The sequence below is a fragment of the Calonectris borealis genome, chromosome 20 (assembly GCF_964195595.1).
Source record: "Calonectris borealis chromosome 20, bCalBor7.hap1.2, whole genome shotgun sequence".
NCBI classification, from domain to species: Eukaryota; Metazoa; Chordata; class Aves; order Procellariiformes; family Procellariidae; genus Calonectris; species Calonectris borealis.
The window spans coordinates 5,214,647-5,237,844 of NC_134331.1; the positions used below are offsets into that span (position 1 = coordinate 5,214,647).

General features: G+C 44.2%; 2 protein-coding genes and 1 long non-coding RNA gene across 6 annotated transcripts; 1 reads left to right on the forward strand and 2 right to left on the reverse strand.

Annotated features, from left to right (window-relative positions):
• Positions 1–428: 428 nt before the first annotated feature.
• SCPEP1 (serine carboxypeptidase 1) lies at positions 429–13,039 on the reverse strand. Of its 3 annotated transcripts, XM_075169590.1 has the most exons (14): positions 12,937–13,022; positions 11,303–11,448; positions 10,299–10,388; positions 9,211–9,366; positions 8,651–8,725; positions 8,356–8,428; positions 7,314–7,351; positions 7,002–7,130; positions 5,424–5,508; positions 4,528–4,641; positions 3,727–3,864; positions 2,019–2,182; positions 1,812–1,895; positions 429–1,372 (listed from the first exon to the last, which is right to left on the reverse strand). In XM_075169590.1, exons 1-13 carry the CDS (start codon positions 12,986–12,988, stop codon positions 1,830–1,832), a joined length of 1,326 nt encoding a protein of 441 aa, XP_075025691.1. In that variant the 5' UTR covers positions 12,989–13,022; the 3' UTR covers positions 429–1,372; positions 1,812–1,829. The 3 variants fall into 3 exon arrangements, with proteins under 3 accessions (XP_075025691.1, XP_075025690.1, XP_075025692.1); XM_075169589.1 differs by having other exon boundaries at positions 429–1,895; positions 12,937–13,039; XM_075169591.1 differs by having other exon boundaries at positions 429–1,895; positions 4,528–4,638.
• A 93-nt stretch (positions 13,040–13,132) lies between these two features.
• Positions 13,133–19,586, forward strand: COIL (coilin). Of its 2 annotated transcripts, none has more exons than XM_075169595.1 (7): positions 13,133–13,418; positions 14,048–15,242; positions 15,582–15,668; positions 16,731–16,778; positions 17,365–17,440; positions 18,159–18,247; positions 18,766–19,586. In XM_075169595.1, the coding sequence occupies exons 1-7, from the start codon at positions 13,168–13,170 to the stop codon at positions 18,853–18,855; spliced, it is 1,836 nt and encodes a 611-aa protein (XP_075025696.1). In that variant the 5' UTR covers positions 13,133–13,167; the 3' UTR covers positions 18,856–19,586. The 2 variants fall into 2 exon arrangements, with proteins under 2 accessions (XP_075025696.1, XP_075025697.1); XM_075169596.1 differs by having other exon boundaries at positions 13,133–13,316.
• Positions 18,459–23,106, reverse strand: LOC142090964 (uncharacterized). Its single transcript, XR_012676679.1, has 3 exons — positions 21,826–23,106; positions 21,449–21,567; positions 18,459–18,673 (listed from the first exon to the last, which is right to left on the reverse strand). It is a non-coding gene; the product is annotated as an uncharacterized LOC142090964 (long non-coding RNA).
• Between the last annotated feature and the right edge of the window lie 92 nt (positions 23,107–23,198).

Below are 23,198 nucleotides of genomic sequence, written 5' to 3' on the forward strand. Positions count from 1 at the left end.
TCAGGACTACAAGCCAATTCAAACTGCCCAGGTTCAGACATACTTATTTACTTGGCGTATTTTAAAATATTCCAAGAATGCAGATATGTGGATTTACACGCTTCTATGACCTTCCTCTTGTTCTTGTTCATCTAATGTTCAACAAGAAAGAAAATAGAGACAGTTGCTGGTTTGATCCTGCCTAGCCATTCTGGGTTGCCCCTCATGCTCTGAAGGGGTGCATTTTGTGGAAAGGATGGGAGGGGCTGTGGTCCCCAGTGCATGTGCTCCTCATGATGCAATGCGGTCACGGGGGAGAGCACAGTCTGGGACCCTTCCCCTCAGATGTGACTGCATCTGCTCCCATTGGCGGGGGCTTTACACTGAAAAGCCAAAACAGAAAAGATGCGATTTTCAAGCAGTGAAATCAATGCGATGCCAAAGAGAGATGAATTAGACCTATTGCATTTATTGAAAAACATCTTAAAAAAAAAATCTGGATTTGCATTGATAAAGTTCTCAAGAATACAGCTCAAGCAAAGAACACAGAAGGAAAGCAATTACTAGGTGCCAATACTCCAGCTGCTGGGTGATTGCATATGTGTTTACACGGCATTATGCTTCAGTCCTTGCTAAGCCAACGCTATCAGACATTTCGTGACAGTTTCAGTTTGCTGGAGTAATTGAGGGGTTGCTATTTATTTAGGATTCTGACAGCTGGAACAAGCTGTTGTGCCTCCTATCAGACACCAAAAAACACCGGTCATTTTGTGCTTCATAGCAGAAATCAAATGATGTCTGACCAAGTCTCCTCTTGTGTACTATATAAAAAAAAAAAAAATGTTGTTTCAAAATAATAGGTCTCTGCAAGACTTAAAAAAAGCTCTAGAAAAATATGGATCAATATATTGGTTCTAGCTTGTATATCCTTCTTTCAAACACTGCTATTATCTTTCAGAATTATGCTATTATTGCTCAAATAATGCTCTCCTTTCCACTCTCCATGCTAAGCTCAGAAGGTTTTAAGAGGCTTCTGTCCATTAGGACTCTCTTCTGTACAAGAAGAGGGTATTAACAGGGCTCCTGCTTCAGCGCACAGGAAAGCAGGAATTCCTGCTGTATGTGCTTTAGGTATTAAGGCTAAAGGCAAAGTTTGAGTAACGGTCATTAAAGAGAATGAAAACAAGAAACAAACGGTCAGATGAAAGAGGTCAAATCCTCCTCTGGGGGGGGCAGTTCTCTCTCCATAGCACAGGAAGCCTGAAGAATCTTGGATCCTAACTCAGGCACCTCAGCAAGATGAGATGGACTGTAATCCCTGTAGGGCAGGTCTTCTATCCTGGCATCTCCATGTCTTCAGCTTGTAATCCAGCCAGGTGACTCAAGCAGAGGCCTGAGGACAAAGGAAGAAACATTCCACGGCCTCATGAAACAGGCTAGCTCTCTGAGAGGAACAAACAGCAAATATGTCAGGACTCAAATAGTTTTCGTCTTGGTGTGTGAACAGTCAAGAAAGCATTCAGGGAAGGGCAGCTTTTTACAAAAGCACAAAATCCTTCCAAGTCAAAGGCAAAAGCTCAGAGCTAGTTGTTTATGACAGTGGACTTCCCTCTGGAAGAGTCATTATGAACAGTGTAAAGACAGCAAATCACAGCTTACAAATTCAAAAGCAACAACGCATTCAAGGAAAAAAATGCCTTTCCACAAGTGCTTGTGCACATTATCAGCAAGATCAGAGAGGCTATGTGTCCAAATAGCCATTGTTCCTCCTGCGGCTTATTATTCTGGGCTCTCATTCTGCAAGAGCACTGACATTCGGCAGGAAGCCATACCAGCTGGTCTCCCCTTCCCTAGTGCTGCTGTTGGGTCACCATCCTGACCATTTTCAGTGCCATCTCTCCTTGATCAGACGGTACCTAGCACAGAGATGAGAGCACATGGTAAGCAGCTGCTACAAGGAAGCAGACAGTAAGCGTATATGCATCTTCAGTTTTCTTTCTGATAATGGTGCATCCCATCCCAAGAAGTATATTATTTACCATGTGCCCAGCCTTAAGAATCCAGAAGAAAGCAAAGTTCTCATAGGCCTTGTGGAAAGCAGCTGTTTCAGTGGATTCTGGAGACACATAGAGTGCTTTCCACCTTCGCTGGTTGAACTGGTCCAAATTAGGCCATTTCAGTTTCCGGATCCATGCCTCCTGGCCTGTTAGAGATAAGAGATGCTTGATTACTGATACTGACATAGTAACCTGGGAGTCCCAAGTTCAGTTGGATGCCCACTGTATTAGACACCAATACAGCAGAGTTAGTGGAAAGTCTCTGTGTGCTCAGATTCTAAAAACAATTTTGCTATGCCTAGGAAAATGACCAAGGCTGTGTTCAGGACAAGCTGAAACAAACCAATGGAGGGAGAAGGGAAAAAGCAAACAGTGAAGATGTATGTGAAACGGACTTATGATTGCACAAGTTGAACACGTGCCTCTTAGAGGCCCTGCAGTCCTAGCAATTCTGACATATTTTGCTTTACTCCTCAAACACCTTGAATCTCCTGCCATGGAGAAGGATCAGCCACACCAAGTCCCCCTCTTGGAAATCAGAAGAGACACCGCTTCTCTATTTGTTACAGTCACTCATCAAGAAGAACCTGGAAAGGTTTTCTGTTTTCAGGTGCCTGCTAGAGAAGGTGGAGCTCAAGAAAGCAAAAAGACCAATGCCAGGACACCAAGGGGGACAAAGGTTTAGCCCACCTCTAAACTACTGGAGGAATTTACATGTTAACTGCAGCTCAATTTTAGCTCAAAATGTGATAAACTGGAGCACCACTAACTGCTCATCTGTTTTGACAGCCTAAATACTCTGTTTCCTATTTATTGATTGCTATGTTGTTCATGAAGGGCATCTGAATATCTAGGAGGGCAGAGACAGACACAGGAGAAAGCCTTTCACAACACAGGAAGATGTTTGCGCAGTCTGTGACTGCAGATTAGTTAAATCAATAAGAAGAGGTGAATGGAAGAGACCACTGCAGTCTCACAGCATGAGGCATTCCAGCAACACTTGGCCTCGCTCCCAAACTGCCACTTGATCAAGCCTGCATCTTGCAAGCAGCAAGGGACAAACAAAGCCCCCGCGTGGCCAAGACGTGCAGGAGCCTACACATGTCACTGAGCAGCAGGTGTGATCACTCTTCAATTGCACCCTCCCTGATTAATTACCAACACCCTTGTCCCATCTCACCTGGCACCATGCTTTCTGCTGCAGGCCACCCGGTGAAGCCTGACCTGTATTGTGCACAAATCTGCAGCAAGATATGGCCTTTGCCCCAGAGAACAGGATCTTCAAGGCACAGCAGGAGAAGAGAGGATAATCTCCATATATTTATTCATCTATCCTCATTCTTCATTTATGAATGAGCGTACATACTTGCATATATATGTGTCTATCCAGAAGAATTAAGTTAATTATTAGCTACCTACTTACTTATGGCCTTCACTGAAACAAGCAATTATTGATGTTGCAGATCCATTTCCCAACAGTGTAATGGAGGTAAAGGAATTGCCTCTCTCAGAGGGAGGTAAATAAAACATACTAAGAGCTGCTCATTTATGACTGTAGTATTTAAGCATTGCCAGTTAGATAGCAGATTTGCACAGAAGACTGGAGAGATCCAGGTACCAATATTATTGGCAACTTCACATTCTACTCATCACGTGTTCTGTTCCCAACCGCAGTCCAGAAGTTCCTTACCCATGGTGTCAACAATGAGATCCAGCTGCCCATTATAGACTGTAACATTGACCTTGGCTGCCAAAAGCTGATCAACAATATCAATGACAGGTTTCATGAAGTCCTCAGCCATGTTCTCAAAGACATCTTTGGACTGACCTGGTTGGAACCAGAAGGAAGACAAATTTTAACCAATGAAGAATGTCATCCCCAAGCTGGGACAGAAGCAACTGGATAAAGGTCCTAAAACGCAGTTCATGGCTGCATAAAAAACAGTCCTAGCCCAAAGCAGCAGCCAGTGATTTATCAGTCTGAGGAACTAAAGAGAACCAGAAAGCAGCTATGCTCCCACTGGAGCTCACACACAGCGTTGTAGCTTCTGGCTCCCATTATACACATACAGGGTGCTGGCATCAGTCCTTAAGCCTTCCTTTCTGTTTCATGCCCTCCCCTCCACACCATGCAGCATTACATGATAACAGGTTTCTGGCAGAGAAAAAACTGACAGGAATTTCAGCAAGATTGCATGAAAGTCAGAAACCAGCTGCTGAGACATGGAGGATGTTTGCTTCCTCCCCCTGTATTTTTAACTGCTTGACCAAAGATGGATACAAGCAGCAGAACCAGTACCAGAACCACATCTGCTCCCACAGCCCTGCCCCATGACATGGTCATTTCTGAAAATAAGTCCTCTTCTTAGGCCCAAGGATAATGACAATTTAACTGGACTGCTTACTACAGTAAAGCATCTTGCTACAGACTGCAATATTGTAAAATGCAATAATGCACTCATTAGATCCACACCAGTGGACAGGAAAGTACCTCCCCATTTCACACAGTCAGGAATAATTTTTAGCTTCTTTCTGATGGGTCCATTCATCAATTCATTTAGGCTGTCCTTATGCATATTTTTGACATGGCGCTGGTAAAGTCCTACTGAAAAAGACACACTTTGATTAGTGGCACATTTAATACAGTCATCCTGCATAGATAGCAATTTTCAGTGTTACAGTCGTGGCCAACAAATTCTTCTCTAATGAAAATGCAACACCACAGAGAGAGATTTGGTTACTTTTATTAGAAACCACTGAAGTCAAGCCTTATTTAGGTCAGGAGATGATATGGGAAGAACCCAACCACCCATTTCTACTTTTGGCTAACACAGCACTTTTTCAAAGTATCAGGTTCTGCTTTCGCCACTTGGTACAGATATGGTTTCTTCTCCACAAGAGACCTGCAACGCTTTACTTTTGAGAGTTAACTGTGCCATTCACCTTCCCTGCTGAAGCCAAGAGAAAGAGAGAAAGAGCTTGAAAGAAACTCTATACATGTGTTTTTCACATTGATGCATAAACATCATGGAGCAAGAGAGTCTGATCTGGATTATTTATATTGATGAGACATTTTTGTGTCCTAGCTTGAAGACAGAAATGAAAGACATTACGAGGAAGTAACTTAAAGGTCATAAAATTATGTTGCAATTACACTGACTACTTCCTTGGAATAATTTGTGCAGGATGTATAGGTGGAGGTGTAATCTATAGAAGGGTTGTTCCACATTCCTATTTATCCAAGAGCAAACAAGTTCTGCTCAACTTGTATCTGAAGGCCTCATTTTAAGGACGTGCTAAATTGAGGCTGTTCCCACTATCAGAGTTGAAGGTTACGCAAATGCAAACACAGGGCCTCAGAAGCTCAAGTACTTAAATACAACTTACTGAGATGGAGATTTTCTTGTTCATTTGATTTCATCTCTGGAACCTCCTTATTCATGATGTTATAAAAGTTCACATTGTCTGTGTTCTGAAAACACAAGATAATTTCAGTAACACTGTAACAAAAACATTTCTCAGGTCTGAGGAACCGACTCTCTTGTGAAAAAAGAGATAAGTCAGTCCTAAATAAAGAACCCCGTGACCTGCCACTTTACTTGCACATCAGGAAGATACTTATGGAAAAACTTTGGTGCTACATTTGCTTTGAGAAGTGGGGAAGAGTTTTCCAAAGCCTGCATTGTTCACACACGGGTTGTGCCAGAGATGCTATTTATTTCTCTGAAACGGATGTGAAGCTACAGGAAGCCTTACACCCCGCAAATGACTGCGGACTCTCATTACTCATTACAGAGAGTTGCAACACCAGGTGATGCTTTCAGATGGTCTCTTCTGTTATATCTAGTCTAGCCTGATGCTGCCTCTTGCTCAACATCCTCCCAACCTACAACCCTTCAAAATCTCAAATGCTTCCTTAAGAACATGGTGATAGGATCAGCTACCGCTCTTTTGGAACTGCTAACATCTGGACGAGTCCAAGAATTGCAGAATGGCAGCTCTGATGCAGACAGCAGGCTGCGTGCATCCAAAGGACAAGCGTGATCAGTGTTGCCATTACAGAAGTTACTCGAGATTCTTGAAGCCCTGCTTTATTCAATTTTTGAATCTTTAAAGTTCTGATGCATAGGTCAGAAATCAGCTCACAACAGCAAACCTAGAAGAACTGAAGTGCCTGCACCCTAACAGCAGTATCACAACTGGGAGAAGAAGACAAGCAGACTTGAAGAGAAATGCAAAGTGGGAACCACAGGTTCCTTCCAAACAGTAAGAAGTGAAACCAACTATGTGCAAGGCACTGTCAGTTACAAAACAAAACAAAACAAGAGCGAGAAAAGGAAGGAGCTCAGATTAGTCTTTTAGTCTGAGGAAGCCAGAGCTTTACTCCTACTAAAATAAAAGCACAGGAAAGAGTGAGCAACCTTGGAGCAACCCTTCAACAGGAAAAACAAGAGCAAAACTTTACCTATGTTTTAAGATGCAGTAACCCACAGTAACAGGACAAAACCTGAGGTTCCTTTCCACCCTGTGCACCTATTGTAGTTCTTTAAATAGAGATCTATGCTTAACTTGAAACTTGTGTCTTGCTGGATGCAGTTTTCAATATTCAAAACAAAGCTTTCAAGGACACATAGCTTATTTAAGTTGAAACCAGGTTCTATAGAAATCAACAGGACTAGTTGCATGCTAAAAATTAAGCATCTATTTAAGTGATGTGCCAGGTTGAAACCTTGATGCAATACTGCAAGCCCACGTGGGTCGCCCTGCCCACTGCCTCTTACAATCACACAGTGGTGCACAGCTCTTATATCAGCACTGGGATAAAACATATACTGGCAAAAACGACTGGGCAGGGGGTTGGATGAAGGATTCACACCAACCCAGTGCTCACAGAAAGGATAACCTGAAATTGTGTGCCTCCCCAAGCACCAGTTAGTTAGTTATGCTGGTCAAAGAAGATCTCACCTCTTCAATGACATCTTCAGCCTTGCCCCAGAGCTCAGTAGCCAGCCCATATTGATTTTTATTTATTGCCTCCATTATTTCTTTGGCAACAGCAGTCACCTCTGTTAGGCCTTTATCATCAAGGAGAGACTGGAAGACAAACACAAAGGAGGACAGCTTTAATTATAATTTCACATTAATTTCTCACTAACAGTCCCCATGCATTTGAGGTTTTATTCTGGCTAAGAGCTAACCTTAAAAAACAACATCCATTTATACTCTATGGCAGTACAAGTAATAAGGTGAGGACCAAGAGTTTAAGAAGGTACTTACAGTGCTGTAAAGATAGGGCCCCCAAGACAGCACGGAGTCTAAAGAAACAGAACAGATTTCAAACATCTAAGTTTTTGACATATGATTTCCTTTACTTTTCCTTTATTGTAGCAAGAACGACTGTGACAAAAACATATGGAGATGAATTCATCAGTAAAAATGTACTGTCAGCTCAGTTTAGCCCAAAGGTTATGCACCACAGAGCAGGTTCTTTACAAATCCTGAGAACCAATAAAAGCACTGCAACATCGTTAACCCCCTAAATATTAATCAGTGAAATTTACTTAAAGCAACAGACATGTTCTTACCAAAATGTTCTCACCCCAACACTGCAGCACATTGCTACAACATGGAGGGAGATCTGACAAGTGAACGGGCATTGTCTAAACTGATCTCTTTGCAAAAGTTACGGGGCGGGGGGGGGGGGCAGAATCTAGTTATAAAACAAACCTGTTTTATAACAAGTTTGTTTATAAGGTCTCAAGGATCAGCTGATCCTAAGACAGATAGGAGTTTGCTTGATATTGTCCCACGCTGCAGAGAATCTGTGGAGCCTGCCCTTGCAAATCCCATTGAAGTCCTTTGATTTGTTTTTTGTCCTCAAACACCCTCTCTCTTCCAGGTCTGTGAGCACATCAATTCCTCAGCACAAGGACTTCTTGTGAAAAGAAAGAGAAAACCTCAGTTGCAGCCTTGTGAATCATTCGGTGGCCACATTTTAAGTGCAGTACTCTTACCAAAACACCTCAGAGGCTGTAGAGATGTGCAGGGACATTTCACCACCACCCCACTTCAAATGCAAGTATGCTCCTCCCTGACTTTGCTCTCTGACTTTTCATAATCCAGATACGTTCTAAAGGTACATACTTCAATCACAGCTTGCAATGTTGAAGTATTTCTTTAATTTACCAGACTCACTAGAGATTTAATTCACTTAAGGCAGGGCTGGCATTTTTGACTCTAGGTACCATGGAATGGTAAAAAAACCAACAAACATAACAACAACAACAAACCACCCACAGTCTGAGGATTTTAAACATACCCAAAGGAGAAATCCATGAGTCTCCAAGAGCAGTCCCCATAAAATTGCACTTTATGGTCTTTTTTTGAACAGCCTTGGTGAATAAGAGAAAAAACAAAAACAAACAAACCACCAAAAAAAAAAAAAAAATCAACTTTTAGTTAGATATTCATGACTCTAGAAACAGTTTTCTTTAAGTGAAAAAAATAAGTAGCAGCCTGAATTAGGCAACAGGGACAGTGTATTCCAGGAAATATAAGTCCTTGTAGAACACCACATCTTAGTGAAAAGTGAACTACATCCTCCAACTACTTACCTCATGCAGCTCTAAAGCAATGCCAGCAGCCATTTTACCTCCATAAGATTCAGAAAATATGTAGAATGGGATGGTCTGGAGAGAGAGAGAAGCCACACAATGAACCTGTTGGACAGAGGGCAGAGGATACCTCCAACCATCTCCCACATCCCACAGAACCCAGGCACTGGCTGTTCACCTCTCACTACCAAACACTGGATATTTTTCCGATTCTAAGCTGCAGAAAAGACTTCTATAACATCCTGGTGTAATTACTGGGGGAAGTTTTGAAGCAGGCACTTCAGTATTTTGGAACTAGAAACAGCTGTGATCCTACATGCTTCTCGGATCGCATGACAGACAATAATCCACCACACTGCTTATCTAACTAGCACCAAATTCAAGATACCGCTTCGGAATCGTGGGAAATAAGAGGCAGTGGATATACCTGCACATGCACCAAATGCAGGCTACGCAGTAGCAAACACTGCCCATCTGGAAGGCTGTTCACTAATTCCTTTTGAGATCTGTTTAAAAGCAAACTAAAATTTGAATTCTAATTAAGAATTCAAATCACTTACCTGGAATTCTGTTCTACATGTGAAGAATTCTCCAAGAAAAACCATCATGTCAGAAACTACTGTGGTAAGGTTTTTGGCAAACAAGCTACAATCATCCACATAACTGAATCCAGTGCCCACAGGATTATCCACAAACAAGATACTGGCTGCCTGCAACTGTACAAGCAGAAAGAAGGTTTGTATGAAACCTCAGTTCAGGACCAGGGCAAACTTTAGTTTTGATGGCACAAATGTTTAACTGAGCCACTGAATCTCTGGCCCTGAAAGAACTTGCAGAAAAATTAGGTGCAAGTCCAAAAGAGAGAATGGTACAGGTGAGACTTGTCTATCAGAATGTAAAATAAGATGTTTTTTCTTTTGAGTTGCTGGGCTTTTGTGAAATTGCTATAGCAAATGCTATAGTTGCATAGTTATAAGTGTACAAATAAAATCAATAGATCAGCACACAGATAGCTCACATGGTTCAAAGCAATAAGGCTCACAAATAAAGAGGTACAACATAAGGTCTTTCAATTTGCCCAATCTGCAACAAGAAAGGCACCCAAAAAATCCCAGTGACCCAAGGGCAGATCACCCATACGATCTAGGGAACTCCAGAAAGTTGGTAGCTTAAAGCTCCAGACTATTGGTAGTTTAGAGCACAAATACATTTCATTGAATAAACCTCCGCCTTCATAGGCAGCTGTAATTTGTTTTCCCTTGAAGGCCATACTGGACTTGTAATTACGAGCCATTGGTTATACACTGCCAGCCATCCAGAAAAACCTCTATGACTGTACGCAATGAAGCTATAATCTGAAATAACATCTTTCTAGAATTTCCCTGGTCTCAGTTTCTCAGATGTCTGCAATTCACAAGTTCATGGAAGCCCAGACATATTCCATCAAATCAAATTAACAGGTCTATTCTTCAGTTCTTAACAAGGATATTCATATAAGCCATTTCATTAACCACACTATTTTAAGATGAAATATTATAGTTCTATTGAACTTTAAATGAAAACTGTTCTGTGATGATAGCAATCATCTGCTTACATAAGCACCAAACATTTTGCAATCAATACTTAGAAGCTGAACTCTCCACTATACCCAGGTTGTATTTCTTGGTTTCATTTCCTTGTCTAATGGGCCAATCTCTTCAAAGTTCCCAAAACCACAGCCTGAAGCTCCTGGACCTCCCTGTGGGGAAATACCAAATGACAAATAAGTTAAAAGGCAATATGGTATAGATATGACAGATAGGAGAAAAATAAAAGCAAGCCAGTAAGGAGAATGACATATTGTAAATTTTAAAAAATGGCTTTTGCACTACATGTTAATTTGCAAAGAAGGGTCTCTTCCTCGTCCTTTTTCATTATGTGTACACATGCCATTTCTGAAAGCAAGAATTTAAACAGCAATTACCCACTTGTGAAAGCATCTAATGAGTTGCATGCTATGTGCGTGCAGTTTGAAAACCCTTCCCCTTATTCCCTTAATACGAATGCAGAAGCCAGCTATCTACAGAGGTTTGCAAGTCATTAGTTTTATCAGCACGTACAGCATGTGAATTTCACTCTGAAGAAATAACCCAGAAAGAAAAAGACCAAGTCGTCAAGTGATTATATTCAACATTAACTTCTGAAATGTACTGCTGGAAGTGAACGTGGAGCACACACCACTGCCTTTTATCAAACTGAATGGGACCAATCTCTAAACAAGAAGTCTCTCTTACTTGTTTCCATTTAGAAATCTTTCTAAATCTCTGATCATTTTATCTACTCTCTCTCTGAACATTGTTTAGTCTGTAAGCTCTTCAGGAAAGGAGCTGTGACGCTACAATGTACTTGTAGAGTCTGGCACAAAAAGCACTACTGTTGTATAAAAGATAAGAACAACCTCTATTTCTGCAATGTAACTTGATGGAAGGTGAGCAGTCGAGGCACCCCACAACTGCAGAATGATATTGCCATTATTTTTTCCTAACCTGAATACCTCTTTTACAAGGTAAATCATTTGGAATCAGACAATTTTGTATCCTATTTCTGTAGAGCTGAAAGATACCCATCAGACTGAACCAGGCACAGATGCAAATGTCTTTCACCCAGCCTTACCTGAAGCCACAAGATAAGAGGTAGTTCTGTGAAGTCTTTGGTTGGGTTATTTGCATAGTAGAGCCACCAGAACATGTGGGCCTTACTTCGAACTTGCACATATCCCCACAGCTCTTTGGGCTCTTGGGATTGCCTCAGAACCGCACCTTGGGGAGGAAATAAAAATAAAAATCAGCTAGGTAAAAAGGCTCATCTTTGAGCTTTCCACTAGATTCGTTCCAACACATTACATTTCAATCTTGGGTGTGATAATTAGAAGTGCTTCCATTAAAAAAAATTACTCTAAGAAACCTGCCTATACTTACACCCACACACATAGCTGAGTTACCATCAATGAATGAATGAAGTGTGTAATTAAGTGCTTACTTACCAGGGCCTGACGTTACAGCAGCTGCCGAAACAGCAGCCCAATAGCTAGGATAATTTTTTTCTACCAGGGAAACATTTAAAGTCTTTAGAAGGCCTGGGCCGAAAGCACAGGCCCACTAGACACAACAGACAACTCACACCAGCTTCAGGGGCACAAGGGCTCCTTCAGGGATCCAACACTTTAATCTTAGTCGCTGGGAATATCAAATCACTTTACAGTCCCCAAGGAGAGTAAATGCAGGATAGACAGAGGGGTCACTTCCAAACGAACCCAAGATCTAATCCTAAACTCAATTAAGTCAGCGGAGTCTCGTCAACTTAAGCAGTCAGTCTATTCTCCATCTAGGACACAGACACCTTCCCAGAACCAGACCTTTGAAACTACACCCCTTAATCTCGATCACGGCAGAAGGCAGTGGTCCACTGGAGAAGCAGCAATAAGGCTTTTTCAAGCCACAGTGCCCAGTCTTTGCTGATCCACAGGACACAGCGCTGAGCAGGTTATACCAGTGTGGGCAACACCTCGCTTCCTTGATCAGCCCTCACTGCCACAGTGGTGACACCCCGATAGGGCTGCTGGGCTCCTTGCAGCCCCCGACCCGAAGGTCTCACAGGTAACACTGTGGCCAGGGACCCGTGCTCCTGTCAGCCACTATCAGACGGCACTGCAATAACCTCATGCTGGCTTAGACGGCTTCTTCATCACCCCTGCCAAGGAACGGAAGAGCGTCTGGGGGTCTTTTTCAGGAAGGACAGATGGCGGCTCAGGGTAAAACAGCGATGAGAAGGGCTGCCCTGTTTGTGGGGAGCCTCTCCCACCCACTTTACCCAGGGCATCAATGGGCACCTGAATTTCCACGTTCCTGCTCCAAAAGGGTTTCCTGGGGCTCCGGGGAGCGCAGATCCCAGCCAGCCGGGGCGGGAGGAGACGACGGCCAAGGTCACGAGAGTCCCCGGCGGGGACACGGCGACAGCCCTGCCTGGGGCCGCTGGGACCGCGCACGGGCCCGGGCCCGGGCCCGGCCCCGAGCTCGACCTGCTCCCGCAGCGCCGGCCCCTTCCCCACCCCCCTCGCCGCGTCCCCCCCGGCTGCCGCCCCCGGCGCGGCGGTGTCGGCCGCGGCGAGGCTCGGAAACGTCCCGCGGCTCAGCCCAGGCCCTTCCCGGCAGCGGCCGCAGGACGTGCCGTGCCCGGAGGCCGTCGCTCCCAGACTGCCCGGGGCACGGCCGCGGCGCGGCCTCCCCCCCGGCCCCTCAGCCCCATACCTGCCGCCAGCACCAGCAGCGACAGCCCCGTCGCGGCGCGCAGCGGCCCCATCCCGCCAACGGCTCCCGGCGCCCGCCGCCGCGCTATCACGTGCGCGCGGACCAGCCCGGCCCCGCCCCGCCCGCCGGGGGCGTGGCCGAGGCTCGCGCGCCGCCCGCCCCTTTTGTCCCACGCGCGGCGCCGTCGCCCTCTCTCACCGCCCCCCCCCGCCGGCCTCTTTCTCCTCCAAGATGGCGGCGGCCGGCGGCGGCCCCGTGCGGCTGCGGCTGCTCTTCGACTACCCGCCGCCGGGCAGCCCGGGCTGCGCGCTGTGCTGGCTGCTGCTGGAGCCCAGCCAGGTGCGCCTCGTCACCGACCTCGTCAGCCTCATCCGCCACAGGTTCGGCTTCAGCCGGCGGGCCCGCCTCAGCCTCTTCCTGGAGGGGGCGTTGCTCCCCCCCACCGAGAGCGCCCGCCTCGTGCGGGACAACGACTCGCTCCGGTACGGCGGGGGCTGCTGGGGCGGGGCCCGAGCTGAGCCGCCGGCAGGAGAGGGGCTCCTCGGGGCTTGGGCTGAGGGGGGGTGTCCCCTAGCAGGCTTGAAACGCGGCCCCCGCCGCGGGACGCGGACGGGGCCTGTCGGCGCCCTCCCCGGGGAACCGGAGAGGCGCGCGCGGGCCCTTCCCGCGGTTGCCGGTGGCCCAGCGGCTCTCTGGGGGGTGGAGCGGGAGCCGGGTGCTCGCGGGCACCGTTCCCCAAAGCCCGCGGTGCCTGAGAGGCCCCAGGATGTCTGAAAGGGGCTGGAGAGAGCCAAGGGCTTGGAAATCTCCTCACGGATGGAAGGAGCGCGCTGCCTCCATCCCCCGGTGCTCCCGCGCCCTGCCCGGAGCCCCTGCGCCGCCGTGAGCGGGCCTGCTTAAAAAGACTTGGCAGCACCCGTGCCCTCAGGTGAGGGCCCCGGCTGTCAGCCTTGGTTTAGGGTAGCAGCCCGTGCGCTGGAGACTGCTTCTGAACTGTCCTGTAGTAACAGGTGGAGCATCCCCGCTCCCAAAAGACAGCCTTACCTGAGGTGCTAAGTTGGAAAAAGGTGTTAATTATGCTGAACAGTGGCTTTTGTTTACTTTTTGACAGAGTAAAATTGGAAGAGATAGTCGCAGATGATTATGAAGAGATAGATGATGGCTTCTCTCATACACCAAAAGAAGACAAAAAAAGGCGTAGACAAAAGCAGGAAGAGGAAGAATTCTATAGAAATGAAGAAGACAGGCATAAAAGGGAAAAGAAAAAGAATAAATATAATCCTGAGTATTCCTCTTGCAAGGAACAGGCCTCTCTAGGTATTTGTGACTCTCAAAAAAGGTACAAGAAAAGAAAAAGAAAGGAAGAAGTTAGTGGAAGAAATAGACTCACAGAAGGTAAGGAAGAGAGCTCTACTGACCAATCTAAAAAGCTTAAAAAAATGGAGAGGGAGAAACAGTTGGCAACAAAAAAGAAGGATGAAAAGCAGACAAAGGCCACTGCAGCAAAGATGGCTTTAGAACAGGCAAATGAGAGCTTTTCTCTAAATTCTGGTAAAAGTAACACCAAAAAAATCACAACACAGTCCAGAAAAAAGAGGGTGGGAGCTTCAGATTCCTCCAGCACGTCGTCTGACAGTGACAGCAGTGAATTAAGCGTACAGCAAAATAAATCTTCCCATAAACCTGTAGTGGCAACACTTCCCAAAGACAGATCCCAAGCTGCTGCAAATTCTGATGTGAACACTGTTGTTTCTAATAAAGTGACTGTAAAGTCTAACGCTGAAAATTCCACTAAGACTGCAATTAGTAAAAATGCTAAAAAATCCCAGTCCTCTAGTTCAGATTCTGACTCAAGTACAGAGGATGAGAAAGTGGCAACAGCACAAGACAGGACTGCAAAGGAAAAGTCACTGCCTAACAATGTGGCAGCTGTAAAAACCAGTACCACCAAGGCTCCCAAGGCAAAGACCTCCTCTTCAGAGTCTGATAGTTCAGATTCGGAAACACTTGTTATTAAAAAACCCACAGCAAATGCTGGACTGAGTAATTCCATAGTAAGAAACTGTACTAAACAGTTGCCAACCAGTATTCAAGGACCACTTGCCAGCCCAGGTCGTGGAAGGGGGCGTGGAACGGGAGAGGATAACTTCTGGAGAGGACCTAGGGGCCGTGGGTTTCGTGGGATGATGAGGGGCCAAGGCCGTGGGAGAGGAGCAAACCCTGGCTTCTTCTATAACTACAGCAGTGAAGGCCAGAAACAGAGGCAGTTAAATGAAGCTGCGACAAACACTTCTGTTCTTGTCCAGGTGAGTGACTTACGCAGTCATAGGTCACCTTTCTCTTGCAGCTTTAACTATAGAAAAAACATATAGGATGAGAGTAATTCGTAAAAGCAGAAATAGATTAGTAGGATAAAGGTTGATCTTAACTTAGTAAATTTGATGTTTACTGTATCTCCATTTAGCAGCCTGAGGAAGTGTTTATGAAACAATATTTAAGTGATTGTATTCTATATTTCAAAACAAAGCACTCGGATACGTACCTTACTCTTCTCAGAACATCTTACAATCCATACAGCATAAACATTGTCTTCTGTTTTTATTAATACAGTAATTAAATCAATGGGTTTACTGTTTGTTTCACAGAATCCCGTGGAAGTCCCCAAGAGAGATTATAGTGTGTTACCTCTTCTAGCTGCCCCACCACAAGTAGGAGAAAGAATTGCCTTTAAGGTAAAGAACTTGTGAAATACTGAATGTTAGTGGGCTAAAATTGTTTCATTTGGGCTACCAGAAATTTTGCAGGACACGCCACAGACAGCGTAGTCCTCACAACCAAAAGCTTACACTGAAGAACTTAATCTTGAACTTGCCTTGTTCTGGGACCGTTAGCCTAGAAATGTAAGAGTTAGGAAGTAGTCTTCATCCTACTTGTTCTTTTTTAAAAATTTTGTTTTAAACTTCAGCAGATGGTTCAGCACCTAAAACGTGTTGTGTCTCACGTTTGTAGGAATCTCTGAAAGCATTCACTCCTCTCTTGCTAACAGTTTCCCAAACTGTTACAGTTTCTGTTGTTGGCTCTAAAAAATTATTTTGTTTAAAGTCTGAATTTGATTTCTACAAAGGTTTGGAGCATGTGCATAAGTTAAATGCATTTCTTTAAACTTCCTGTATTTGTATAACACAAACAAAGAAATGTTGTCTCTGCTGTCATTTCAGTGAATTTCCACGTACATTTGTACAATGACTCTCTTAGCTAGCACACGAGTCAGTTCACAAATAATAGAATTTTCTGGTTGCACCTTCACAAAGGCTCTCCCTCTACCATGGGCATATCTTCAAGGTTTATGTTTAAATAAGAGTGCCAGAAAGAAGCATGTTACCGCTCTCTTTCCAACATGCAAGAAAAGTCAGCATTAAAATTAGGTGCTATAAAAGAAAAAAAAATTCTCTACTTTGTTATTTCTCTCTATAGCATTTCTACAGTATTATTGCAAATCTTACCATACAAATAGTTACATTTCACTGCACAATGAAAAAGTAAATGAAAATGAAATCACTGCAGTTGAAGAGACTGGGATCCGTCTCCCTGGTCTCTCACAGCCTGACCTGAACCTAAGTCCTTTGGAGCAGTGAGTCCTGGAAGTTTACATGGGACTGTGACAGGCATCAGGATCCGGGAGTGGGAGGCTTGGTTCTTGCACTTTCCTCTTGCTGAAGAAACCGTGTCTGGGCATAAGGGTATCATCAAGGATCAGGAAAAGTTGTAATTTGTTATTTTATTTCTTTCAACAGCGCTTGGAACTAACTGAAAATTACAGTCCTGAAGTTTCAGACTATAAGGTACTGTTTTTCCTTCTTCCCTTAATTCACTCACAAAACTATTATAGGTGAGGTAAGGCTTAAATATTTTGAGGTTGTGCAGTATTTTTCTTCTTGTCCACGTGACTCCGCAGGCTATTGCTGGTGCAGCAGTAAAAATGAAAACTCTAGAACCCAAAACTAATTGAAAATTTGAAAGGTGTAGCAGTTATTTAAAAAGAAAAAAAAGATCATTAATATTTTAGAGGTGACAAAAAATGCAGACCTTCAAGTAGAAAAATGTAGCTGTATTCAAGTCTATGCTGCTTGAAGTCAAGGCAAATTCTTGAAACTGGTGCAAGTAAAATTTTGTAGCTACTTCAAATAACTTTTCTGGATAAGTACTGATTTAAACTACAAGGATGGTGACAGCGAATAACTTTGGTTTATTGATGCCAGTAACTGCAGATTGCTGAGCTTTAATACTTTGCAGATTTTATACATAGAGAAAAATTTGACAGATACACTTCCTCTCACTGTGGTCAAGTACCACAATGGTTGTAATATGGAATAGTTATCCAGTGCTGGAGTATGTCTTGTCTGATTGTTTTCTTGTTGCTTTATGAAGGAGGGGAAAATAATCAGTTGGAATGCTGATAAAAAACAGATCGAGCTTGAGATCCTTTCGTCGTCAGCAGGACAATGTACGTACCCTGGGACACCAAATGCTTGTTGCGTCACTTGGAAAACAGCTAGTCCGAGGCACACTTCATGTTTCAGGAGTATTTCCAGTTGCCTCAGGTTCCTTCTCAACACACCCCTCCCCAAATAGTCTATTTAAATAGAGAAATTTTAACACTTGCTAGTTGTATTGAAGATGCTCATAGGTATTTACAAAATAAAATTTGTCCAGTCAGTATAAGGAGTCAGTAACTCATCTCTACTGTGGTTTCATTTCCTGGGGGAAAAAAAAAAAATTATATGGAATTACAGAGAAAATTTTAGATCATAATGCAGTTCTTCGCGACGTCAGTGAGGCCGCTGTCTTCAGTGGATGTGGAACTGAGTCCCTGCAATGACAAAGTGCACTTCAGACACCTGAAACTATGAATGTCTGAAATTGAATGTGTATACTGCAGTTGCCATTTAAGCCAGAATTAATGAATCATCATCATATGAGCATTCTTCTCAAATTTAGGCAGCATATTGTTGATTAACTTTTTCATGCATATAGTTCTATTAGATAATTACCATAATTTTGGTGTGTAGTATTCAGTTCTACCTCAGATTTTTTGTTACAATTATGAACCCAAACTTCAAACTCAAAAAAAACCCCTGGTTTTGACTAGCTTTCTAAATATGGTAAACATTTAAACCTTTTTGCTTATATTTAATGGAGTGGTTGGTTTGTTTGTTTTTAAGTTGCTAAAGAGCCAGGGAAATTCGATCTGGTTTACCAGTCTGCAGATGGAGCAGAACTGATAGAGTATGCTGTTCCTCAGGATACAAAGGTATGTGGGTGTCCTCTTTTGAAGCCTGTTACAAGTTTTGCATAGCTGATACATACCCTGCTTTATGACTCCATTGATCTCAGTGAGATTCCCTTTATAATTATGCATCTGATGAAAATAAATGAAAGCAAAAAGAATTGTTCCTTTCTAGCAAGAATGTGCATAATTACAAGACAAGAATCACTTCTTGCATGTTATTCAATTAACTAGGTTCAAAACCAGTCATCAAACTGTGTAACTTTTTTTTTTGGCTAATAAAATAAACAATATCATGTCTAGATAGAGTATCAGTTCTTACAAGGTTATTCATTCCACGCACTGTTTTTCTTACCTGCATCATTCCTTGCCCAGGATGTCAGGCAGGTTGAGGGTCATTAAGAAGATCAGTGAATCGCAGGAAGGATCTGTGATCTTTGTTCAGTAGCGCTGCTCAAGTTTAGACAAAGCATAACGTAGGAAAAATTGCATCTGCCTGTATAGCTTGTACGTGCTGAGTATTGTCTGTATTTTATTTTCAGATAACTGAAAGTTGGGATGCACTGATAGAGCCAAGGCTGATTGTTGAGCCTCCAATTAACGGATCCAGCATTGAAAATGGAACAATCTAAGATGTGAACAAATGTAAATAATTGTATGGATGTGTTTTGTGAAATGCTGCCTTCTAGTTCTGAGGGCATCGGATGCACTGGTGGATATTTTTAATAAATGGTTTTAAAAAGAAACTATGCCAAAAGAAGAAGAATCACTTTTTTATTAGTATTATGTTTTTATGTAATATGGGAATACTTTCTTTGTTATAGGAAGTCTCTAATGTAGATCTGTGTGGGTTTTTTTTTTTTAAATAGAAGCTTAATAACAATTTTTATATCCTACTGCTGCGAGCTGTGGAACTGGAATGGTTTGATCAAAAAGAAAATACGACCTTGTGCTGTCAGTAACTCCATTTAAATGTCTGGGTTTGGCTAAAGCCGTATAACTGCCTTACAGAGGTAGCTTGCTGTAAGGATAATTAAAAACAATATTTAAAAATGAAATATAAATATTGTTGAAGTGCAGGTCTCTTCCTCTACAGCTGCAGAGCATGATACAAATGCCATGACCTTGCAGTTATTGCAGAGACAGGGTTCACCTGAACATCTCAAGAAAAACTTGTGGATTTCAAGCTTCTGTAATTTTGAGAAGCAGATAAATAGTATTGGTAACTGTCAACTTTGCGTAGAACGAGTGGAATATAACATGAATCCCTGGCAAAATTGTGTCCCAGTGTGTTAATCTGTATAGGCTCTGAAAACCTTTTTGTTTGTTAGTTTGTTTTAAAGTAAACCCTTTTGCCCTTCAAGTGCTGAAGTTTCTGTGCTGCCTTTCTTCTTTCCTTCCTAATAGCAGAATGGGTCACCAGGGGGTGGCAATGCGCTTCACTGACATCTCTGCTAATTATTAGCATTGAGGTAGCACCTCCTGCCCATATAGTACTTGCATCTTAGCAAGTCTTACAATTTAAAATAGTCCCTGTCCTGGGTAGTTGACTCTTAAACAGAAGACATGAAAAAAAAACCCTAGATACAAACAAACACCTGAAAAATTGTACATCATGGTTTAGCTAACGTACTCTGATTAGTGCATGATTACATAAAAATATTGCACACCTTTGCAAAATTCCTATTAAAATGTCTTGTTTGTGGAGTTTATATGAGTAAAACTAATTCGTGTATTGTGGTTCTCTTTAGTTGCCATTATTTTATGTTAAAATTTGATTTTTAGATTAATAGGCAGTTGGATTCATGCGTGGGTATTCTTGCAAGCTGGACAAAAAGAAAATTCCAGACACTCTAGCGCAGTCATGCTGAGACAGTTGGGATTAATGGAAGGATTTTTTTCTAAAGGAAATCGTTAATTTTGAATTCTTACAAAATTGCAAAAGCTAAACGCAAATATTTCACAGCATTTTAGAACAGGATTCACCTCTTGTTCCGTTGCCTACAATGCATTTTGGCTGCAAATTAAATGGATACCGAGTCCCTCTGGCTGTGACGCACAGATGATGGCTGAAAACAAACGCCCCAGAGAGAGGATGTTTTGAAGATAAAATCTTGAGTTTCATTTACCCATTGTTATGAAGTTTGGGTGAAACTACTGTTACAATGCACAATTTAAATCAAATCAACTAAATGCAGCCTGACGGAGCTGGCTGACTGCCCTTCCTGTCACACCCATACGCCGGCTCTTGACAGCGGCACACGCGAGGTTCCTCATAGTTGGGGAGCGGGGCAGGGCTGGGGCGCTAAGAAGTGCGGCGTAGCACAGAATATGCACGTGAATCCCAGAGGGGTCTGGTGATGCTCCGAACAAACCCCTTTTGCTTGCTTTCTGTCCCTAGAGGTTTGGGGTCTCTTGCAAGCCCCTTTGCTGGGGCAGCCCCAGCTGCCAGTCACGGGGGCTCCTTGCCCCGCTCCTCTATGCAATTTAGCATTATGGGTTTGTTTAAAAATTCTGTTACAATTTTTCAACAAATTCTAGTCTCATGACTCAGAATGTGGGGATGTGTTTGAGCTAGCAAGCTACAGTCACAGATGCACAACATGCTATAGGCCTACAGACACGATGAGCACCTGCAGCTAGAAGCTGCTGAACAGATCTTAAAGATCCTAAAAGTTTGCTGCTGTGACTACAGACCTTGCGAAAATACATTGAGTAGGTGTCAGCTCTTTAGGAATTTGGAGTTATTTATAATAAAAAACTCGTACCTACTTAAGCCACTTCAAATATTAAATCCCCAGAAGTCAAAGAGTATCAGAACACCTGTCTCGATGTTTGCTCAGCCACGTGTACAGGAGGAACAATTTATCCTGCTGTGCTTCTAACTTCCTGCTTGGACTCTGGCACTTTGAGTCCGCAACACCTGGGCAAAGGGTTAGATTTAGTTCAGAACCAAAAGAAGTTCTCAAGTAATTGCAAGGAAGGAGAGAGAGCATTAACTTCAGCAGCTATTTAAATGGCAAAATTCTTTGGTAATTTTTAATGTTAAACATTACTGGGTTTTAGACAACAGGCGTGGTTGGGCTTACTCGAAACAGAATTTCAAGCCCTTTTTGACAATCGAGAACTTAAATTGCTCATCAGAGCTCTGAACATCCCATGTTCTGCTCCAGAAGCAAAAGCTACAAATGTGAGGGTGTATATTTATCCTTTATATTTGCATACCTTTGTCTGCATCAGTAGACGCCACATAAGTGCTGCAGAAAATACAGTGAAGGTGCTGAGCCTTTGAAAGGTGATGGTGGCTTAGTCCAGATAAGCCCAGGAAGAAGTGCTTCGTTCACCTATAGAAAAATAAGGAATGTAAACATTAACAGCTGCTCTTTAGTCCCATCTCTGGTAACACCCAGAACACAGCTCTGTAAGAACGTTCCTTTGCAGTCACTGTCAACCGCCACCTCTCAGGTACCCTCAGGTGTTCGCATCCCCTCCGACAGCAGTTATAAAGTCCTGATCTGCATATCCCAACAAAGCTGTAAATACGTGGAGCCATGCCCATCTCCTAGAAACTCTTCCACCCTCAAGCAGTTTAGATACTTGACCCTTGAACGTTCGCTCCTCTCTGTCAAAGCCGCGGCAGCTCGGAACGCCTCCCGTTGTCCTTTCTGCGCCATTACTAAGCAGTGAACCAGAGCCCGTGACACATGACCCCTCCGTAGTTCATCCCGAAGGAGTATTATGAGACTGGAGCAGATTATTGATGTAGGTAGAAGTCAACATCATCTGTATAATGTAGGTTCCCAAGGACCATTCAGATTTAATTTACTCTTCCAAAATAACTGGCTAGGAATTTCTTTCAAAGCACTAATTATAACAAACAAACCACTATTGCCTCTTTTGAGTGCTTTATATGATTCCTGAACATTTTTTGAAGTCTCCGAGGACTAATGCCAACACAGAAACCTCACAATTCCCTGCTAATACTTTTTTAATGACGTTAAAAGGAACATCAGCAGTTCTCCACACTAGGTGTCCTTTGGCCACTGGAAATGCAGTTGAGAGCAAATGGCTTCTTCCGCTGCAGTCCACCAGGCTCTGTTTAAATCCTTGGGGGGGTCACAGACTTTGTGCCAGGCTGCTCCATTTCATCCACGCTGCCAGTGTCAGTGAAGAAGTACGGAGGGCAGCGAGGAAGTCCCTGGGACACCAGCAGACAGGGTAGAAGAGGGAGCAGGAAGAGGCCACTGGAAGAATTTGGAGTCAAGTTAGTTAAGACAGGAGCAGCTGCACACATGGCTATTCAGCATCCAATATTTCTGTTAGAAACAGCGATTATTCAACACTTAGATTGAGGAAAAAAAAGGAAGTTTGAGGAAGCATCTTCTGTTGCGACGTTTTCCACATTCACAGTGCAGTAACCTCTGTGCTTTAAAACCACCGGATCGACAACAGCTTACTTGATCTTCAACAGCCGGGGTAACCGTAGCGCAGGGGGAAGCAGCCGGGGCTGGCGGCAGCTCGCCCCTGTGCGCAGTGGGAGCCGGGGTTCGCACGTCGCTTGCGGGCAGCGGGGACAAGGCAGGCAGCTGCCAGACCGTGCTGGAGCGGCCGGAGTTTGCTTCTCGTCCAGTTCTGGGGGGGGGAGCGGGGCAGCCGGGAGGCAGCGCTCCCCACCGCCGTGGGGCCGGCAGCCCGGGTGGGCGTTCGCATCTGAAATTATTCACTTGGGGTCAGAAACCAAACCCGTGACCACCCGGGTCACGGCCCCCGCGCCTGGAACCACCCGCGGCCCCGCGCGGGGAGGGCGGCCCCGGGGGGAGAAGGGGCCGCGCCCCGGCTCCCCCCGGCCCCGACCCGCGGGGCAGAGCCCGGAGCGCATCCGGAGGTCCCGGTCCTCGGGGCGAGCGGTGCGGCCACCGCCCCGCAAGCGGGCGGGCCCCGGACTGCCGCCCCTCCCGCCGGGGCGGGATCGGGG

Coding starts and splice junctions, on each gene's coding strand:
- COIL (XM_075169595.1), top strand. CDS start 13,168: ATGGCGGCGGCCGGCGGCGGCCCCGTGCGGCTGCGGCTGCTCTTCGAC. Junction 13,419..14,047: donor CGGGACAACGACTCGCTCCG/GTACGGCGGGGG, acceptor ACTTTTTGACAG/AGTAAAATTGGAAGAGATAG. Junction 18,248..18,765: donor CTGTTCCTCAGGATACAAAG/GTATGTGGGTGT, acceptor TTTTATTTTCAG/ATAACTGAAAGTTGGGATGC.
- SCPEP1 (XM_075169589.1), bottom strand. CDS start 12,988: ATGGGGCCGCTGCGCGCCGCGACGGGGCTGTCGCTGCTGGTGCTGGCG. Junction 11,449..12,936: donor GCTGCTGGTGCTGGCGGCAG/GTATGGGGCTGA, acceptor TTCCTCCCCAAG/GTGCGGTTCTGAGGCAATCC. Junction 8,429..8,650: donor TTGCTTTAGAGCTGCATGAG/GTAAGTAGTTGG, acceptor TTATTCACCAAG/GCTGTTCAAAAAAAGACCAT.